Raw genomic sequence first — 14,583 nt, forward strand, 5'->3', positions numbered from 1 at the left:
TAAATACAGAAATATCTAATTTATATAAATATTCACACCCCTGAGTCAATACATTTAGAATCACCTTTGACAGTGATTACAGCTGTGAGTCTTTCTGGGTAAGTCTCTAAGAGCTTTGCACACCTGGATTGTACAGTCGGTCTGTCCGTCACTCACTGTATGTCTGTCTGTCCGTCAGTCCCTGTATGTCCGTCCGTCTGTCCCCCTCCGTCCGTCCGCCAGTCCCTGTCCGTCCGTCAGTCGGTCCGCCAGTCCCTTTCTGTCCGTCCGTCCGCCCGTCAGTCCCCGTCTGTCCCCGTCCGTCCATCAGTCCCCGTCCGTCTGTCCGTCCATCCATCAGTCCCCGTCTATCGTCCGTCTGTCCGTCCGTCAGTCCCCGTCCGTCGCTGTCCGTCTCTGTCCGTCCGTCAGTCCCCGTTCGTCCCTGTCCGTCCGTCGGTCCCTATCTGTCCGTCAGTCAGTCAGTCCCTGTCTGTCCGTCAGTCCCTGTCTTTTCGTCCATCAGTCAGTCCCTGTCTGTCTGTCCGTCACTCCGTCGGTCAGACTCAAGGTTTCACACACTGACAGACAGACAGAGGGGAGGGTGAATGGTGAAGTGCTCTAAAGATGAGAGGAAGGACAGATGTGCACAGTGTACACCACAGACACACACAAGGGTGGGTAACGTGTACTTACACAGCCATCGTGGACATTCAGTGTCGCTTCGAGTTTCAGCCGCTGGACAAATTCTCTTCTGCCTGTGCAAATACAGAAGAAAGACATTCTTAGCAAATCACAATTGTTTAGCCACGACTTGTTACTTTCATTTATTTTTGGACTACTTCAGTCAGCATAAAAAAATAACTGGTGAATTCAAGTCATCGACTAGGGTAGATGGCCATCATCGACTAGGGTAGACGGCCATCATCGACTAGGGTAGACGACAAAGCAATGGCCATACCCTATATCAGAAGTGTTGGAACCCATTTGTAAGGCTCTGTTTTCTTTTGCCATGGTTTGTTTTCATGCCTCAGCTCTCAGTATTTACAGAGGGAGCAGGGAGATGCATAACATGTCACATTGATTGCAATGATTCTGTCTTTCTGTGGCTTATAATGTATTATTCATCTTGAGGAAGCCTCCCTCGCATCTGCTGTCACCATCACAGGGAGAGGAAGAACCAAATGAGCAGGCTGCCTATCCTGTCGTGAAATAGACTTATGTCATGAAGGTTCAGGTTTGGCAGTATTTTAGGAATTAACTTGCTTCTAAACTTACACTGTATCAGGCTAGAAGATTCAGGTTTTAAAATAAATCACCTCAAATTGTTCAACTTGCCTTAGAATAGTGAGAAAAAAAAACATTGGGCGAGAATTCATGCCATCAGGTAAAGCGATGACAGGCTCGAATCTAAAAACCATTCCTTGTATACTGCAATCGTAGAAGGCATGGAAAGGATGGCCTTAGTTCCATAATCCACTATGACAGACTCCACTGTGCATTGACAGTACAAGGCCAATGTCAAAGGCAATAAAGTAGAATTACAGCAGACAGTCATTAACACTATGGCCCGCCTTTGTGACCTTGCGTGCCTCGTGCCAGTCCTGAAATGCTCATATAAAACGAACCAACACTGACACTACGTATACTGTCGCCTAGCCAGATGAAATTTGAAGGTCCCATTCAATAACAGAGAGGCAAAGGTAAATAAATAGGTCATGTGATAAATAAAGTAGGCCAGGTTTTGTCCTACAGCTTGGTTCTAGTTCATTGCTGTTTAAATCAAACAGTAACAACGGTGTTGTCTCCATTGTTTCCATATCCCCTCCTTTCTTTCAACCTTCAGATATTTAAAGTCAAATGCCCAAAAAGACAATGAGACCCAGATAAACATGTCCCAACCCTTCTTTAATTTGCTGATAGGCATTGATGTCATGAGAAAGTAACGTGATGATTGATTTAGCTGAAACTATGGAGGCTACTTTGATCTTGCTAAATCTCATGGGTGAGGAAGACATGGCAAAATATAGCCTTAAAAATGTTCTATGATTAGCCTAGGCCTAACTATCCCTTCAAGTATCTTTCTAGCTTTTTGTTGGGATTTAGATTCCACAAATGCTATGCTAGCCCCCCTGGCGGCCGCCCTTTTACAGTGCCAAATTTTGCCTCCAACTGGTATGATTACCTGTCCATTGACAATGACAGCTCTAGCAACACAGCCAGCCTAGTCAAGCTAAATGTAGCGCTAGGCAAATCCATACGCCACCTGCCCCACCCCTGGGCCTGCTAATCCTCACTCAAACGCCACTCAAAACAATCACAGGTTAGCTTGGCCCCAGATAGAAAATACACATTTAGTATACAGGTAGCTCCAGACAGCATAGCCACATATAGCATCATGCTATACAAGCTAAAGTGACACCACATCCCAGTGTCACCAAACCCTAGAGAAGTGAATTGACCATGTGCCAAGAGGTCTGATTCTGCTTGAAGGAGCCATAGGGGAAAAAAAGACACCCCTTTCATTTCAGTGTTTCTCAATCTTGAGGTAGATAACACTAAAACCACTGGTATGGATGGAGATGTGTGTCAACATTTGCAATCCATCAGTGACTGAAACTGTCTGGGCCTCTGACTGAAAATGGTTGATATCCTGAATGGCCTGGTTAACACAGTGTCTGGCAATTCCATAAAGTTTGAGAACAGAGGCGTCTTTGACTCAATATCACATAGCCATGGCCATAGCTTTGTTGCTACACACTGTGTACGGTGGTTGATACTGTAGCTTTTCAAGCATGTTGTAATTGTTATTCATCTTTGGGAAACAGAGAATGCGAAACATGCAGAAGATCACATCTCTCAAAGCCACTTCCTCACTACTGATTCACTGAAATCATACATATATATACTAAGCTTGCCCTAAAGTAAATTGCCAAAATGATATAGCCTAATTAGCCTACTCCATTAAATAACATAAAAATAGGCTACTACACCAGAAAGCATGATTTGGCCACAGAGGATCATTAGCTTCTTTAAAAAACGAAGCTGTGGATTGCTTTAAATCACATTGTCTACAGTCGGAAGGGCCCGCAGTTTGGGCAGCGCGAGCGGCAAATGCTAAGTAGATGATTGTTGAGTTGAGGCTGTCAGTGAAAAGTAGAGGCCCAGCCAGGCATACCGCAATATTTTAAAATACAATGGTGGGAAAACAGTTTAGAAAGCAAATGGCTATTGCTGTAAAGAGAAGACAAGATTCTAATATGTCTTTAAGTTATCAAACTTCTCAACTGAACTGAGCGAACAGTATAGCCTAGGCCTACCTTTTTGACACCAGCGGAGAGCATCGGCCATATCCCTGATGAGTGCTCATATTCACTCTTTATCATTGTTGGGTCAGTGCCACTTGAAAATGTGTTTTTGGACAACCATTTCCTCCTCCAGGTTACATGGACATCATATTGTATGAGTCTCCCCTTCTCTTAGGCCTTTTATATTGCTCCCGGGTGGCGCAGTGGTCTAAGAAACTGCATCTCAATACAAGATGCGTCACTACAGTCCCTGGGCGGCGCACAATTGGCCCAGTGTCGTCCGGGTTTGGCCGGGGTAGGCAGTCATTGTAAATAAGAGTTTGTTCTTAACTGACTTGCCTGGTTAAATAAAGGTTACATATGGATCAGACAACGTTGTTTTTATTGATCTGTTTGTCAGTGTCAGCAGAGTAGTTTATCCTGTCATTTGTGTCAAAAAATAAATTAAAATGTTTCACCTGATGTCATAATGTGTAGAATTTCATGAAATGTATTTATAAAAAGGCAACATTTTTCCCCTGCAAAAAAATGAGAAACTAATTTGATATAGCCAGCCATGCATTGAACAGTCTTTGTTTGCATACAATGATTGAGTTATATTATTTGCCTAAATTATTACTATCCAATCCACTCATCACATTAGGAATAGTAGCCTAAATAAGTCTGCAAATGCGATGATGCACGGAGTGCTTTATTATAGGCCTGAAGTCGCATTTTTATCGTAACATACTAAATCAGCTTAAGCTTTGTCTCAATAGGCAATATCAACAAATCTGTGAGCATTAGTAATTGAAGGGAGGCAGTGCATTCCTTACAGGGACAACTCCCTGATTCCTCAACATGTCAGTCAACCACAAAGGTTTGGCCAACATGACCCAACCTGAGAAATGACGTGGTACCTGGGTTTATAGCAACACCAAGGATCAAATGAGCACTGTGTTTCATAATCCTCTTGATAAGTGAACAACACATAACAGTATGATTCTATGGAGCTTGATCATTATTTTTCACCAGCAAGTGAAACATCCACACAATGAAACAGGCTAAAAAGGCACGGACGGAGTGGTAGAACATTGTTGAAATCCATGTTAGCAGAGGGCAACACAACAGATAGGAATCAAATATAACACAGCAAATCAAAAACATTGGATATGATTTTCTATTGAGAAAATAGCCTAGGCATATAAAAACGTAGTGTTTTCATCAGAGCGTCATCGATTTTTGTGAATGGTGCTCAAGGCAAAGCCTGGTTCAGTTTCAGGTCAGGGTCCTGACATGAGTGCACATACCCAGTACCCACACTACCAGAGAGAAAACACCAGTGTTGTCCTGGTCCACCCACTTGGGATGCCAGTCAGTGTACTAGAGAGCCAAACCCAGGAAGAGTGGCTTGTAGGAGGGACAGCTGAAGGTTAGTAAACAACCACTACAGAGCTGCAGGCAGTAAATAAAGATGAGCAGGAAGAAGGATTAAGTAAACCAATACATGTCCTCATTATAGAAACAGGAGATTGTTATGATCATTTTGGCATTGATGATCCCATAACTGTAGCCTCCTCTGTCATACGCCTACTGTTTCATCTAAGATCATGTAGTCTGGCGTAGCACACGCATAGGACTCTGTTCCTTGCAGACACTGCAGCGGTTGAAAAAGTGGGCTTTCTTCTCTAGACCATAGACTTTAGATTAAGACCCAGGTCAGAGAGAGGCTTTCAATTCCAGTGCATTTCCCACTCAAGCAGATTCCTGTCAGTGTCTCTCGGAGTTATATTATGAGTAGCCCATTTGCCCCAAATCGACTGATTCTTTCCTTGTGTGTCGAGGAAAAGAAACACTAATGCCAGTGCTTTGAACACTTACTGTACTCTGATTTTAAAGCTTTGTTTGTGGGCTTTTAAAAAAAATGAATCCTCCAATCTGTGCTCATGTCGTGTCCCAATTAAAACTGTCCCCCATGAAAAGTAACTGAAATTAATGGAGACCTGTGTTTGGGCGGAAGGAAGCGATGATGTTGTTTGGGCTGTCGTTCTGTGAAGCCCAGCAGGGTGTCAAGGATTATGATCAATTATTCAACTCCTGGCCCCATCTCCCACACACACTCTACATCAGTATCACTCACAATGTTTTGTAAGGTGGCCACTTTAGGTTGAGACAATCATTCGGGGGGCCACACAAATCTTTAAATTTGTTGTACTTTTTCTTCCAATATTATCAATTATCAATTGATAGCAAATTCAGAGAGCACATACAATTGATTTGATGTACAGCACATCACAAATATATACATGTGATGTAGCCTATTTGATGTGTGTAAGACCCATATTAAGGGTTACCTCAGTAGTTGGATAAGCAAAAATGTCAAATGTTCATTGTTGAGTCCCTTCTCCTTCCCTCACATGTTTGGGGTGCCGTCAGTGCACAAAAATGCCAGATTTGACCAGTCAATATTACTACCAGCAAAAAATGAAACAAGGGCTTTCAGAATATCCTCTCCTTGTGTTTGACCCTGAAGGGGCAGTAAACATAAAAGTTCCATTCTGAACGACTCGTTTTGAGGGAAGCGGACCCAAACACATAATTGGGCAATGTCACTTACACAGCGCCACGGATGTGTCAGTAATCAGTTGCTTACCGATGTCCTCGCCAATGTTTTTTCTCCTCACCTTTATTTAACCTGGTAGGCCAGTTGAGAACAAGTTGTCATTTACAACTGCGACCTGGCCAAGATAAAGCAAAGCAGTGCGACAAAACCAACACCACAGAGTTACACATGGGATAAACAAACGTACAGTCAATAACACAATAGAAATATCTATGTACAGTGTGTGCAAATGTAGTAAGATTAGGGAGGTAAGGCAATAAATAGGCCACAGTGGCGAAATAATTACAATTTAGCATTAACACTGGAGTGATTGATGTGCAGATGATGATGTGCAAGTAGAGATACTGGGGTGCAAAAAGAGCAAAAATAAATAACAATTTGAGGAATGAGGTAGTTGGGTGGGCTATTTACAGATGGGCTATGTACAGGTGCAGTGATCGGTAAACTGCTGACAGCTGATGCTAAAAGTTAGTGAGGGAGATATGAGTCTCCAGCTTCAGTGATTTATGCAATTCGTTCCAGTCACAGGCAGCAGAGAACTGGAAGGAAAGGCAGCCAATGAGGAGTTGGCTTTGAGGATGACCAGTGAAATATACCTGCTGGAGTGCGTGCTACAGGTGTGTGTTGCTACGGTGACCAGTGAGCTGAGATATGGTGGGGCTTTACCTAGCAAAGACTTATAGATGACCTGGAGCCAGTGAGTTTGGCGACGAATATGAAGCGAGAGCCAGCCAATGAGAGCATACAGGTCACAGTGGTGGGTAGTATATGGGGCTTTGGTGACAAAACGGATGGCACTGTGATAGACTGTTCTGTCTCCTAGACATTAACGTACTTTGGTACGAAAAGTCAAAATAAATCCCAGAACAACAGCAAAGGACCTTGTGAAGATGCTGGAGGAAACAGGTACAAAAGTATCTATATCCACAGTAAAACGAGTCCTATATTGACATAACCTGAAAGGCCACTCAGCAAGGAAGAAGCCACTGCTCCAAAACCGTTCGCAACTGCACATGGGGACAAAGATCGTACTTTTTGGAGAAATGTCCTCTGGTCTGATGAAACAAAAATAGAACTGTTTGGCCATAATGACCATCGTTATGTTTGGAGGAAAAAGGGGGAGGCTTGCAAGCCGAAGAACACCATCCCAACCGTGAAGCACGGGGGTGGCTGCATCATGTTGTGGGGATGCTTTGCTGCAGGAGGGACTGGTGCACTTCACAAAATAGATGGCATCATGAGAAGGGAAAATTATGTGGATATATTGAAGCAACATCTCAAGACATCAGTCAGGAAGTTAAAACTTGGTCGCAAATGGGTCTTCCAAATGGACAATGACCCCAAGCATACTTCCAAAGTTGTGGCAAAATGGCTTAAGGACAACAAAATCAAGGTATTGGAGTGGCCATCACAAAGCCCTGACCTCAATCCTATAAAAAAATGTGTGGGCAGAACTGAAAAAGCGTGTGCGAGCAAGGAGGCCTACAAACCTGACTCAGTTACACCAGTTCTGTCAGCAGGAATGGGCCAAAATTCACCCAACTTATTGTGGGAAGGTGGTGGAAGGCTACCCGAAACGTTCGACCCGAGTTAAACAATTTAAAGGCAATGCTACCAAATACACTCAATTAGTATTTAAACTTATGACCCACTGGGAATGTGATGAAATAAATAAAAGCTGAAAAAAAATCACTCTACTATTATTCTGACATTTCACATTCTTAAAATAAAGTGGTGATCCTAACTGACCTAAGACAGGGAATTTTTACGAGGATTTTTACGGGCGGCGCACAATTGGCCTAGCGTTGTCTGGGTTAGGGAGGGTTTGGGCGGCAGGGATATCCTTGCCTCATCGCGCACTAGCGACTCCTGTGGCGGGCCGGGCACAGTGCATGCTGACCAGGTCGCTAGGTGTACGGTGTTTCCTCCGACACATTGGTGTGGCTGGCTTCCGAGTTGGATGCGCCCTGTGTTAAGAAGCAGTGCGGCTTGGTTGGGTTGTGTTTCGGAGGACACATGGCTCTCGACCTTCGCCTCTCCCGAGTCCGTGCGGGAGTTGTAGCGATGAGACAAGACAGTAACTACTAACAATTGGATACCACGAAATTAGGGAGAAAAAGGGGGTAAAAAAAAGAAGAGCATGCATTTAGTTTTACTTGCATTTAAGAGCAGTTGGAGGCCACAGATTGAGTGTTATATGGCATTGAAGCTTGACTGGAGGTTTGTTAACACAGTGTCCAAAGAAGGGCCAGAAGTATAAAGAATAGTGTCGTCTACATAGAGGTGGATCAGAGAATCACCAGCAGCAAGAGCGACATCATTGATGTATACGGAGAAGGTACGGTGGGATTCGAAATTATCTGTAATCTGTTTATTAACTAGGCTTTCGAAGACTTTGGAATGGCAGGGCAGGATGGATATAGGTCTATAACAGTTTGGGTCTAGAGAGTCTAGAAGAGGGGGATGACTGCGGCAGCTTTCTAATCTTTAGGGATCTCAGACGATACAAAAGAGAGGTTGAACAGTCTAGTAATAGGGGTTGCAACAATGGTGGCTGATAATTTTAGAAAGAGAGGGTCCAGAATGTCTAGCCCAGCTGATTTGTAGGGGTCCAGATTTCACAGCTCTTTCAGGACATCAGCTGTCTGGATTTGGGTGAAGGAGAAGCAGGGGGGGGGGGGCTTGGGCAAGTTGAGGGTGCAGAGCTGTTGGCCGGGGTAGGGGTAGCCAGGTGGAAAGCAAGGCCAGCCGTAGAAAAATGCTTATTGAAATTCTCGATTATCGTGGATTTATCGGTGGTGACAGTGTTTCCTAGCCTCAGTGCAGTGGCCAGCTGGAAGGAGGTGCTCTTATTTTCCATGGACTTTACAGTGTCCCAAAACCTTTTAGAACTTGTGCTACAGGGTGCAAATTTCTGTTTGAAAAAGCTAGCCTTTGCTATCCTAACTGACTGTGTATTTTGGTTCCTAACTTCCTGAAAAGTTGCATATCGCGGGGGCTATTCCATGCTAATGCACTACGCCACAGGATTCTTTTGGGCTGGTCAAAAGCAGTCAAGTCTGGAGTGAACCAGGGGCTATATCTGTTCTTAGTTCTACATTTTTTGAATGGGGCACGCTTATTTAAGATGGTGAGGAAAGCACTTTTAAAAGAATAACCTGGCATCCTCTACTGACACGATGAGGTCAATATCCTTCCAGGATACCCGGGCCAGATTGATTAGAAAGGCCTGCCCGCTGAAGATTTTTAGGGAGCTTTTGACAGTGATGAGGGGTGGTCGTTTGATCGCGGACCCATTACGGATGCAGGCAATGAGGCAGTGATCGCTGAGATCCTGGTTGAAGACAGCAGAGGTGTATTTAGAGGGCAGGTTGGTCAGGATGATATCTATGAGGGTGCTCATGTTTACGGATTTGGGGTTGTACCTGGCGGGTTCCTTGATCATTTGTGTGAGATTGGGGGCCTCTTGCTTAAATTGTAGGACGGCCCGGGTGTTAAGCATATCCCAGTTTATGTCACCTAACAGTACGAACTCTGAAGATAAATGAGGGGCAATCAATTCGCATATGGAGTCCAGGACACAACTGGGGGCTGAGGGGGCCTATAGCAAGCAGCAACAGTGAGAGACTTATTTCTGGAAAAGTGGATTTTTAGAAGTAGAAGCTCAAACTGTTTGGGCACAGACCTGAATAGCATGACAGAACTCTGCAGGCTCTCTGCAGTAGACTGCGACCCCGCCCCCATTGGCAGTTCTATCTTAGAGGAAAATGTTGTAGTTGGGGTTGAGTCTTGTTATGTCGAGTCTGAGAGTTGCAGTCCCTTAATTTGCTTTAAAATAGCTTCCTTGTTTGTTACATCAGCATACAATATTTTGGCCAAAAAACATTCTTTGACAATCTCCACGTCTGTGAAGGCCTTCTTGTTTCTCGCGAGTATTCAAGCAATCTCAAATGTTGCCCCTGTCATTTTCTCTGCAACAGTGCTAGATCCATTGAGCTGTCCTTTGAGTTGAGCTATTTTGTTGTTGAGGTTGCTTTTTGGCGGATACGTTTTGTCAACATGTGCATGGTGTGACTGGAAATGTCACTCTAAGTTTGCTTGCTTAAAACAATTGACTGCCTTCTGGCAAACAAGACAAAGTGAGCTAATCCCATTATCTCTTGGAACTTTGTGTCCTTCTTGAATCAACCCTATCCTTCTCTTAGCCTATCCTTCTCTTAGATACTTTAAAAAAATAATAATCGAACGGAAACTGAACTGACCTCAGAAAGCACTATTCGCTCAGCATTACTTACTGTAGTTCAATAACCAAAATAGATTTTTTTTCAAACTGAAGGCGTTACCGCTTCACTTTTTCTATATTTTCTTGTGTTACAAAGTGGGATTAAAACTGAAGGAATTTTCATTTTTGGTCAATGATCTACACAATTTACTCTAACGTCAAAGTGGAAGAAAAATTCTAACATTTATGAAAAATAAGACCAATATATTTTGATTAGATAAGTATTCACCCCCCTGAGACAATACATGCAACTCACTGCCTTCTTGAAGACAAACAATCTATACAAAACACTTCAGTCTGGTTTTAGACCTCATCATAGCACCGAGACTGCATTCGGAAAGGTGGTAAATGACCTTTTAATGGCGTATACCAAAGCTCTGCATCTGTCCTCGTGCTCCTAGACCTTAGTGCTGCTTTTGATACCATCGATCACCACATTCTTTTGGAGAGATTGGAAACCCAAATTGGTCTACACGGACAAGTTCTGGCCTGGTTTATCTTATCTGTCGGAAAGATATCAGTTTGTCTCTGTGGATGGTTTGTCCTCTTGACAAATCAACTGTAAATTTCAATGTTCTTCAAGCTTCCGCTTTAGGACCACTATTGTTTTCACTATATATTTTACCTCTCGATGATGTCATTTCGGAAACATAATGTTAACTTTCACTGCTTAGCGGACGATACACAGCTGTACATTTCGATGAAACATGGTGAAGACCTAAAATTGCCCTCCCTGGAAGCCTGTGTTTCAGACATAAGGAAGTGGATGGCGGCAAATGTGTTACTTTTAAACTCGGACAAAACAGAGATGCTAGTTCTAGGTCCCAAGAAGCAAAGAGATCTTCTGTTTGATCTGACAATTAATCTTGATGGTTGTACAGTTGTCTCAAATAAAACTGTGAAGGACCTCAGCGTTACTATGGACCCTGATCTCTCTTTTGACGAACATATCAAGACTGTTTCAAGGACAGATTATTTCCATCTACGTAACATTGCAAAAATCAGAAACCTCCTGTCCAAAAATGTATCCATGCTTTTGTCACTTCTAGATTAGACTACTGCAATGCCCTAATTTCTGGCTACCTGGATAAATCACTAAATAAACTTCAGTTAGTGCTAATCACGGATGCTAGAATCTTGACTAGAACAAAAAAATGTGATCATATTACTCCAGTGCTAGCCTCTCTACACTGGCTTCCTGTTAAGGCTAGGGCTGATTTCAAGGTTTTACTGCTAACCTACAAAGCATTACATGGGCTTGCTCCTACCTATCTTTCCAATGTGGTCCTGCCGTACATACCTACACGTACGCTACGGTCACAAGACGCAGGCCTCCTTATTGTCCCTAGAATTTCTAAGCAAACATCTGGAGGCAGGGCTTTCTCCTATAGAGCTCCATTTTTATGAAATGGTCTGCCTAGCCATGTGAGAGACGCAGACTCAGTCTCAACCTTTAAGTCTTTATTGAAGACTCATCTCTTCAGTAGGGCCTTTGCTTGAGTGTAGTCTGGCCCAGGGGTGTGAAGGTGAACGGAAAGGCACTGGAGCGACGAACCGCCCACGCTGTCTCTGCCTGGCCGGTTCCCCTCTCTCCACTGGGATTTTCTGCCTCTAACCCTATTACAGGGGCTGAGTCACTGGCTTACTGGGGCTCTTCCATGCCGTCGCTAGGAAGGGTGCATCAGTTGAGTGGGTTGAGTCACTGACGTAATCTTCCTGTCTGGGTTGGCGCACCCCTCGGGTTCGTGCCGTGGGGGAGATCTTCGTGGGCTATACTCTGCCTTGTCTCAGGGTAGTAAGTTGGTGATTTGAAGATCTCCCTCTAATGGTGTGGGGGCTGTGCTTTGGCAAAGTGGGTGGGGTTATATCCTGCCTGGGTTGGCCATGCTTCTACACCTACATTGCTTGCTGTTTGGGGTTTTAGGCTGGGTTTCTGTACAGCACTTTGTGACATCAGCTGATGTAAGAAGGGCTTTATAAATACATTTGATTGATTGATTGGCCCTCTCCGGGGGTATCGTCGGACGGGGGCACAGTGTCTCCCGATCCCTCCTGTCTCAGCCTCCAGTATTTATGCTGCAATAGTTTGTGTTGGGGGGCTAGGATCAGTCTGTTATATCTGGAGTATTTCTCCTGTCTTATCCAGTGTCCTGTGTGCATTTAAGTATGCTCCCTCTAACTCTCTCCCTTTCTCTCTTCTCTCGGAGGACCTGAACCCTAGGACCATGCCTCATGACTACCTGGCCTGATGACTCCTTGCTGTCCCCAGTCCACCCTAGTCTACCTGCTGCTGCTCCAGTATCAACTGTTCTGCCTGTGGCTATGGAACCCTGACCTGTTCACCGGACATGCTACCTTGTCCCGGACCTGCTGTTTTCGACTCTCTCTCTCTCTCTCTCTACAGCACCTGCTGTATCTAACTCTGAATGATCGGCTATGAAAAGCCAACTGACATTTACTCCTGAGGTGCTGACCTGTTGCACCCTCTATAACCACTGTGATTATTATTATTTGACCCTGCTGGTCATCTATGAACGTTTGAACATCTTGGTCATGTACTGTTACAATCTCCACCCGGCACAGCCAGAAGAGGACTGGCCACCCCTCAGAGCCTGGTTCCTATCTTGGTTTCTTCCTAGGTTCCAGCCTTTCTAGGGTTTTTTTCCTAGCCACCATGCTTCTACATCTGCATCGCTTGCTGTTTGGGGTTTTAGGCTGGGTTTCTGTAAAGCACTTTGTGACATCGGCTAATGTAAAAATGGCTTTATAAATACATTTGATTGATTGATGTTAGAAACACCTTTGGCAGCGATTACAGCTGTGAGTCCTTTTAGGTAAGTCTGTAAGAGCTTTGCACACCTGGATTGTACAATATTTGCCATTATTATTTTTTTAATTATTCAAGCTCTGTGAAGTTGGTTGTTGATCATTGCTAGAAAGACATTTTCAAGTCTTGCCATAGATTTCCAAGCCGATTTAGGTCAAAACTAACTCGACCACTCAGGAACATTCACTGTCTTCTTAGTAAGCAACTCCAGTGTAGATTTAGCCTTGTGTTTAAGGTTAATGTCCTGCTGAAAGGTGAATTTCTTTCCCAGTGTCTGGTGGAAAGCAGACTGAACCAGGTTTTCCTCTAGGATTTTGCCTGTGCTTAGCTGTATTCGGTTTCTTTTTAGCCTAAAAAACACCCTAGTCCTTGCCAATGACAAAAATAACCATAACATGATGCAACCACTACCATGCTTGAAAATATGAAGAGTGGAACTCAGTGATGTGTTGGATTTGCCCAAAACATAACGTTTTGTATTCAGGACATAATGGTAATTTCTTCGTCACATTTTTTACAGCATTACTTAAGTGCCTTGATGCAAACAGGATGCATGTACAGGCTTCCTTCTTTTCACTCTGTAATTTAGGTTAACATTGTGAAGTAACTACAATGTTGTTGATCCATCCTTAGGTCTCATATCACAACCATTAAACTCAGTAACTGTTTTAAAATCACCATTGGCCTCATGGTGAAATTCTTGAGCAGTTTCCTTCCTCTACGGCAACGGAGTTAGGAAGGACGCCTGTATCTTTGTATTGATACTGGGCGTAAAAACAAATTAATAACCACCATACTCAAAGGGATATTCAGCATGTTTTTTTTTTTTTTTTAACACATCTACCAATCGGTGCCCTTTTTTGAGAGACATTGAAAAACCTTCCAGGTCTTTGTGGTTTAATCTGTGCTTGAAATTCACTACTTGATTGAGGGACCTTACAGATATTTATATGTGTGGGGTACAAAGATGGGGTAGTCATTTGAAAATCATGTTAACCCCTATTATTGAACACAGCATGAGTCCATGGAACTTATGTGATTTGATTTGTTAAACTTATTTAGCCTTGCCATAACAAAGGGTTGAATACTTGACTCAAGACAATTCATTTCTTCATTTTTTATTAATTTGGAAAAATGTCTTCAAACAAAATTTCACTTTGACATTATGGGTAGTGTGTGTGGATCAGTGGCACAAAATATCAATTTAAAATTCAGGCTGTAAGTATGGCTAGACGGTGCACTGTCCTTCTCTCAGCACATATCAAAGCTGCAGGCTAAAGTTAAATCTAGACTTGGTTTCCTCTATCGTAATCGTTCCTCTTTCACCCCAGCTGCCAAACTAACCCAGATTCAGATGACCATCCTACCCATGCTAGATTACAGAGACATAATTTATAGATCAGCAGGTAAGGGTGCTCTCAAGCTGCTAGATGTCCTTTACCATTCGGCCATCAGATTTGCCACCAATGCTCCTTATAGGACACATCACTGCACTCTATACTCCTCTGTAAACTGGTCATCTCTCTATACCTGTCGCAAGACCCACTGGTTGATGCTTATTTATAAAACCCTCTTAGGCCTCACT

The 14,583-nt window shown here is 43.5% G+C and overlaps 1 protein-coding gene across 5 annotated transcripts in view; it reads right to left on the reverse strand.

Moving 5' to 3' along the window:
* Nucleotides 1-14,583, reverse strand: part of LOC106581957 (DDB1- and CUL4-associated factor 6) — a 70,843-nt gene that overhangs the window by 51,995 nt on the left and 4,265 nt on the right. For all 5 annotated transcript variants that reach the window (XM_014164538.3, XM_014164537.3, XM_014164533.3 and 2 more), the window contains exon 2: nucleotides 676-737. In XM_014164538.3, the coding sequence (XP_014020013.1) occupies nucleotides 676-737 (62 nt within the window). The remainder of the gene's footprint in view (nucleotides 1-675; nucleotides 738-14,583) is intronic.

The sequence above is a fragment of the Salmo salar genome, chromosome 21, assembly GCF_965601325.2.
Source record: "Salmo salar chromosome 21, fSalSal1, whole genome shotgun sequence".
In the NCBI taxonomy this organism is placed as follows: Eukaryota; Metazoa; Chordata; class Actinopteri; order Salmoniformes; family Salmonidae; genus Salmo; species Salmo salar.